Source organism: Penicillium roqueforti (assembly GCF_015533775.1).
Source record: "Penicillium roqueforti strain LCP96 04111 chromosome Unknown scaffold_04, whole genome shotgun sequence".
Lineage (NCBI taxonomy): Eukaryota > Fungi > Ascomycota > Eurotiomycetes > Eurotiales > Aspergillaceae > Penicillium > Penicillium roqueforti.
Genome location: NW_024067568.1, coordinates 769,968 through 777,607, shown reverse-complemented (window position 1 = coordinate 777,607; position 7,640 = coordinate 769,968). Strand labels below are relative to the sequence as shown.

Below are 7,640 nucleotides of genomic sequence, written 5' to 3'. Positions count from 1 at the left end.
GAACGGGTGACCTAGGGTGGATCATTACGTTGTTTTTGATTGAACATATTCGCCTGGTCAAACCCCACCAAATTTCAAGGGTTATTATTATTTTTTTTTTTTTTTTTTTTTCAAACCTCATCTGGTTCACCTCTAATACTATGCAGAACAAGATTCCATCGCTACGGGAACAATGGGATTGCGCCAAGTTCGTGCTCTTGAGTCATTTCACTGTCGAACTACCCCAGATCTGGTAAGACTCGAATCTCTTTCCAAATCCAGGGATTTCTAAGGATCTAACAAATGCTAGGCTCTTCCACCCCTTGGCACAATTTTGTGGACTTTCAACTTCGATCCCATTTCCTACCCTTTGGACTATGGCATATCAAATTGCAATCTTCTTTGTGATGGAGGATACCTGGCATTACTTCTCCCACCGTGCACTTCATTGGGGACCCCTCTATAAGGCTATTCACAAAATCCACCACCAGTACTCGGCGCCTTTCGGCTTGGCTGCTGAATATGCCTCACCGATTGAAGTGATGATCCTGGGCTTCGGGACTATCGGGTGCCCGATCGTTTGGTGTGCGATGACAGGTGAACTGCACATTCTGACCATGTACATCTGGATCGTCTTGCGCTTGTTCCAGGCCATTGATGCTCACAGTGGTTATGAATTCCCATGGAGTCTTCACCATTTCCTTCCCTTCTGGGCTGGTGCCGATCACCACGATCTCCACCATGAGAAGTTCATCGGCAACTATTCCAGCAGCTTCCGGTGGTGGGATTATGTCCTTGACACCGAGTACACCCCAGATGCGCTGAAGCGCCGAAGGGAAAACAAGGCAAAGGCTTCGAAGGCTCAGTAAGCAATTTGTATGTTTACCTTTTTTTGTGCATATTATGCTTGCCTCTTCAAATCCCTATTCGGATATTTCTCTACAGTCTTCGGTCCTGGATGTTGGCCAGTGAGTGTGTCATGATACTTATTATCCTCGGGGTAGTAATGTGATAATGTATTTAATATTTCAATATACAGCCATTTTAGATCTTTAATGGAACGAACCAGGTCCATTGCAAATGTTTTTGCTCACTCAATTTTTGGCTTTTTTTTAAAAAAAACACTAGCGTGTAATGGCGGTATATACGTACTTTTGCTACTACCCGGTTCTCGCCAAGTTACTACAGCTAGGTGAAAACTCTTATAAAACAAAAATTTTAAATAGTCACTATTTTCTATACCAATTTTTTACCTACCAATATACCTAAAAAAACCTAAGATTCGGAGGCTTATTTAGTAATTACTATTACTACCTGGAATTCTAGAAAAAAAAACCAAAAATTGCGCTATTAGTATAAGAATTCGACGTTCCTTATACTTACCTATGTACTACTACCCCCCTAATTTAGTATTAAATCCTAATTAAGAAGTGTCAGAATCTAGGATGAATACTGTCATTTTTCATCCCTGATACAGTTGGGTCACGTGACTGACTAGGCTGGTTTTCTATAGAAAAACCAACTCAGATGGTTTTCTGCCCGAAAAACCAGTCCTACAGTTTTTTACCTAAAAAATATCCTTTCATTTTATTTTATTTATTTGATTACTAAGTTATCTATTAGATTATTATATTTTCTAGACTATTATTATTTTTAGAGAGTTAGAGAATTGATTAGGATTTTTCTACTATATATATATTCGCCTTATTACTATTTTTCTATTGGTTATAAGCCTAGAATTACTTTGAATTTAACTCTTATAATTTTTCAACTTTTTATCCTATTTTAAATATACTATTTAGTTAATATTAAGATATCTAGCTATACCCTAGGATACCCCTAAAAATAAGACTTAACCCTAAAAGTAATAATAACTAATTATAATTAGACTTCGTTTAAAACTATAATTTAGATATTATAGTAGACTATTATCCTCTTTCTATAATCCCTTCTTATATAATTTTAAAGGATTTATCTAATTAAATACTATAGCTTATAACTATTTAGGCTATTACCTAAATATATAATATTTAGGATTATTATAACCCTAAACTAGAAAAGGAATTAGATCGATTAATTATACTAATTATACTAAAATAGGAAGATATTAAAAAGGAGTATAGGAATAATTAGTATAATATCTTTAATATTCTAAATAGTAAATACTAAGAAAAAAAGGCTATCTATAATAGGGATCTCTAAGGATTTAATATAATAGTAAATACTATTAAATTAAATATTCTCCTATTTTTTTAGGTATTTCTAACTATAACGGGCCAGAGCCCGCACGGGATTATGTAATAAGCATATGACCTTCACTATCCCTATTTTCTCCTATTTCTTCCTATAAGCTTCATTTCCTTTCCTTAAGCTTTTAGATAATAGTAAACGGCTTAGTTAGCTTAAATTCTAATCTAGCTCTATCCCTTTATATTCTAAAAGCTTCCTTTTCTATAGAAGATTAGAAGAGTATAGAAGGATATACTGATAAATAGTATAATAAACGAGAATATAGAATAATTAGAACTACCTAAATAGGCTAAAGTAATAATATAGTAATTAGTCTAATCTACTACCTCCTAGGAAGAGATTATATAAGTATAAGAGGAAAGGATTAAGAAGCTTAAAGAGCTAGTCTAAATAAATATAATAGTATAAGAAGAATCTAATAAGAATAATAAGACTAAAAATAAGCCTACCTAAGGGTTATTAGAAATAAGATAAACTATATAACTATAGTTATATCTCTCTAATCCCTTAACCTTTAAAGGAGTTAGAATAGAATAGCCTATATTTAAATTATTAATTAAAAATAAATTAGTAATTAACTAAGATACCCTTAGAGATAACTAGGTATATATACTTTATACCTACTTATAGCTAGAAGGAAATATAAATAAAAATACTATTATATTTATATAATACTAATAGGTAAATAAAATTATAAAAGAATTCCTTTAATATCTAGAAGATATTTATAAAGATCTAAATATTAAGAAAAGAGCTACTTAGTATCTTAGAAAAATATAGTAAAGACTAAAGTAGTCTTTTACTATATTCCTATTTACCTTTAAAAAAGAATTTACTAATTTAAAAGTAATAGATTAATTAGAAGATATAAAAGTATTCCTTTTAATTAGATTACTAAACCTAATTATCTATATAGCCTTTTCTTACTAAAATCTCTTTAATAATCTAATTAAATTAATCCTATTACTATATTAAATTAATACTAATATAGACTTACTATTATTAGAGATAAAGTAAACCTTAAATTACTAAGAAAGGAAAGTAATATATCTCTAGTCCTTTATAGATAATTATATAGAATAGTTACTAATCCTTATAGTTATAATTACTTTCTTATAAATTAGAAAAGAGGACTAAGACCTTATTAGAAAATAAGTAAAATAGATTAAAGAAAAAGAACTAGAATATAAATACTAGGAAAGGAGATACTATTACTATAGATATAATAGATATAGTATATATTCTTACCCTCTTTTCTTAGTAAAAAGACTAAAATATATAATAAACTTATATTAATATCTCTAGGTAATAGTAGCTATTATTAAAAAAGGCCCTATATACTATTATAAGTAAAGAGAAAGAATATATATTATAAGAATAGAAACCTAGATAGAACTATTTAAGGAAGAAAGTAATTAATCTAATCTAGAGAGTATTAATAGAGACTTAGAAAAAAAGTAATTCCTATCTAAAGATATAAATAGGAATTAAAAGGGGCTAATAAATTATTAAAATAAGAAAATAAACCCTTCTATATTAATTTATTAATAAATAGAATTTAATTCTTAAAGATATTAGTTAATTTAGGGTATTTATATTATACTATAGTAAATAAAGCTTTTATAATAACCTTTAATCTCCTATATATCCTAATCTTAACTAGAATATTAAATAGTATTATTAAAAACTAAAGAATAATTAAGGTAATTATATACTTTAATATAGATATATATAGATATATCTAAAAGGATATCTATATATATATTATTCTAGGATAAATAGATAAGATAATCTTTAGAAATATATAGTTTATTAATATTAATACTTAATATATAATAAGAAAAGGGTACTTAGATATCTTTATAAAAATAGGTAAATATATATAATATTAGAATAAGGTAAATCCTATTATAAGCCTATAGGGTATAAAGTCCTTCTAGATTTAAAAACTCTTAGTCTAAGACTTTAAAGAAGTATATATAAATATATCTAACTATAGTATCTAAATTAAGAAAGTAATACTTATAGATATTAAAAAGGTATTATAAATAAAGAAATATATTAACTTATAGACTTAATTATTTAAATAATATTAGTTATAGCTAATAGTATTTAATATAAAATAGGTAGAGTAATTACTTTATTATTAAATAGAGATAGACTATTATATCCTATTATAAAAGAATAACTTAGGATAAGAATTAGTATCCTTATATAGTCCCTTATATAGTATAAACTAAGAAGAATTACTAGTTCTATAGAAAATACTTATAGATTTACTAAGGTATAATTTTATATAGATTAGTAAGTTATTAGCTATAGTATTAGTTTTATTAATAAGGAAACTAGGTAGAAGGATTTACTTCTATATAGACTATTATAGATTAAATAAGATTACTATTAAAGATTATTACCCTTTCCTATTAATTAAAGAGATCTTATAGAATATATTATAAGTAAAATAGTTTATAAAATTAGATATAATTATAGTATTCTATAAGATCTATATTAAATTAAGAAAGAAGTAGAAAACTACCTTTTAAATATATTATAAGCTATTTAAATAGCTTATAACTCCCTTTAGATTAATTAGTATATCTATAACTTTCTAAAAGTATATTAATTAAGTATTATATAAATATCTTAATAACTTTATCTTTATATATATAGATAATATTATTATTTATTTAAATAAATCTATTTAAGATTACTATAAGAAGGTAGTAAAAGTACTTTAGAAACTCTAAGATATTAGACTATAATATAATATTAGAAAATCTAAATTTAAATAGAAAATAGTTAAATACTTAGGATTTATTATCTATATAGGTAAAAGGATATATATAAACCTAGCTAAAGTTAAAGTAATTTATATATAGGAACTATTAAAGATAACTAGAGATATATAAAGCTTCCTAGGCTTTATAAATTTCTACTAAACCTTTATTCCTTCTTTTATAGATTTAGTAGTACTATTAGTATAATTAATATAAAAAAAGATAGATTTCTAATAGAATATAATATACTATAAAGCTTTTATAGATTTAAAGGAGCTTTTTATTAATACCTTAATCCTAACTTACTTTAAGGAAGGATATAAGACTATAGTAGAGATTAATATATCTAGATAGATAATAAGAGGTATACTCTTATAAATATAAGATAATAGAATATTATAACTATATATATATCTTTTATAGAAACTCTTACTTATAAAGGTAAATTATAAAATATATAATAAAGAATTCCTTACTATTATCTATAATTTAAAGAAATAGTACTTAGAATTAAAAATAGTCTTAAGGTTTAAAATTATTATTAATTATAAGAATCTCTAATATTTTAGAAAAGTATAAAATCTTAATAAATAATAGATAAAATAAATAGATATATTAATAGAATTTAACTTTAAGCTTTAATATAGATTTAATAAGTTAATTATATAATTAGATACTCTTTCTTAGAGAGAATAAGATATCCCTTAGGATAGAAATAATAAAAGGTTATTAAATAGATTTAAATAAATCTTTATAAATATTATAATCTAAATTAAGAGAATATAAATAGAAAGGGAAGTCCTAAGAGATTTTAAAATACTAATCTACCTATTTAAAGATAGAGAATTATAAACTCTTTAGATAGAAATATAGAAGACTAATATAAGTTATTAAACTATAATATAAGCTCTATATAAAGGAAAATAAAAATCCCTAAATATAGTTTAGATAAAAATAAGTCTTATAGAATATTATATAGATAAATAAGGCCTCCTTTACTTCTAAGATTAAGTTTAAATCCCTAATAATAAACTATTATAAATATATATTATCTAAAATATATATAACTTATATATTATTAGTTACTTAAGCTATAATACTATATATATAATCCTCTTATAGTATTTCTTTTAACTAAGAACTACTAAGGATATATAATAGTTCTTAAGGAACTATATAATATATAGATATAATATAATATAGTAAGATATAAAGTATAGACTATTAAAACTACTACTAATCCTATAGAGAATTTAGATAGAAATCTTAGTTAATTTTATTATAGACCTACTATTAAATAGACCTTAAGAAACTATAAATTATCTAGTTATTATAGATAGGCTTATAAAAAGTATTATATTAGTTACTATAGACTTAATTATATCTAATATATTAGTTAGGGTATTTATAGATTACTTTTATATATACTATAGCCTCCCTTTAATAATTATAAGTGATTAAGGATTATAGTTTATAAGTAGATTTTAGGTAGAGATTTATAGAAGGCTAAAGATCTACTAAAGACTATTAATAGCCTTCTACCTATAGATAGATAGTATAATAGAAAGGGTTAATTAGGAAATTAAATATATCTTATAGGCCTTTATAGTCTTCTTATAGGAAGATTAGTCTAACCTTTTACTAATTATAGTAGTAGTAATTAATAACTAAGAAGCTATATTAACTAGTCTAATACTATTCTATTAACCAGAAATGGTATACTTCTATATATTCTTTATATTTCTTATTATATTTAGTAGTTAGCAGCCACTTACCGCAATTATATAAGTACCTAATAGGATAACCTTAGAGGAGAACACTTCTCCTATAATATATACTTATTTTTATCCCTTTAGTCCAGTATATATACTATATATACTATTATTAAATAGCCTTTCTATAAGACCCCTAGGTATAGAATGCCTAAGGGAATGCTATATATAATAGAGGATCGGGAAATAGAGATAGTAGTATATATAGTGGTATATTAGAAACTAATAGCTGCTTTTCCTAAGAAGTAGTATATAAGGATAATATATAGGTTATAGGTTATATGATAAGAAGGGGGCTATATAGGTAGTATATATAGCTCCTACCTAGTCTATAGTCCCCTATATACCCTAATAGGTATAATACCTTAGGTATTAGCCTTCTTAGTACTAGGGTCCTAATAATATCCCCCTCCTTATAATATATAGTCCCTATAGGCTTAGAATAGGAGAAAATAAGGGAATAGCTTAGTCTATTAAAACCTATATATCTAAAAACCTTATAATAAGGGTAAAAAGGTATATAGAGAAAGGTATCTAGTATTAATACTCTAAAATATAGGGTATAGTATAATAAAGGGTATAGTATATATAATAAGGTAATAGTATAGTTATATAACTATACTAAGAGATTAGATAGCTATAGTCTCTAATAAATATAGTATCTTAGTTAGCCTATAAACTTAGGTATCTCCTATATATAAAGGTATAGTTAAGTAGTTATTTACTAGTAAGAGAATATAGTTAGGATAAAGGGAACTACTATATATATATATACTTAGGTTATCCCTAGTATCTTCTTCTCTTCTTTAACCCCCTATTTTATATACTTAATAAATATACCTAATTTATATTTCTATTAAAT

The 7,640-nt window shown here is 25.1% G+C and overlaps 1 protein-coding gene across 1 annotated transcript in view; it reads left to right on the top strand.

Moving 5' to 3' along the window:
- The window catches only part of LCP9604111_3127 (sterol desaturase family protein), a gene marked incomplete at both ends in the record, with an annotated part of 1,680 nt that extends 832 nt beyond the window's left edge, over positions 1 to 848 (top strand). Inside the window, 2 exons of the mRNA XM_039070681.1 lie at positions 147 to 232; positions 290 to 848. Coding sequence (XP_038931082.1) covers positions 147 to 232; positions 290 to 848 — 645 coding nt within the window. The remainder of the gene's footprint in view (positions 1 to 146; positions 233 to 289) is intronic.
- Positions 849 to 7,640: the final 6,792 nt, after the last annotated feature.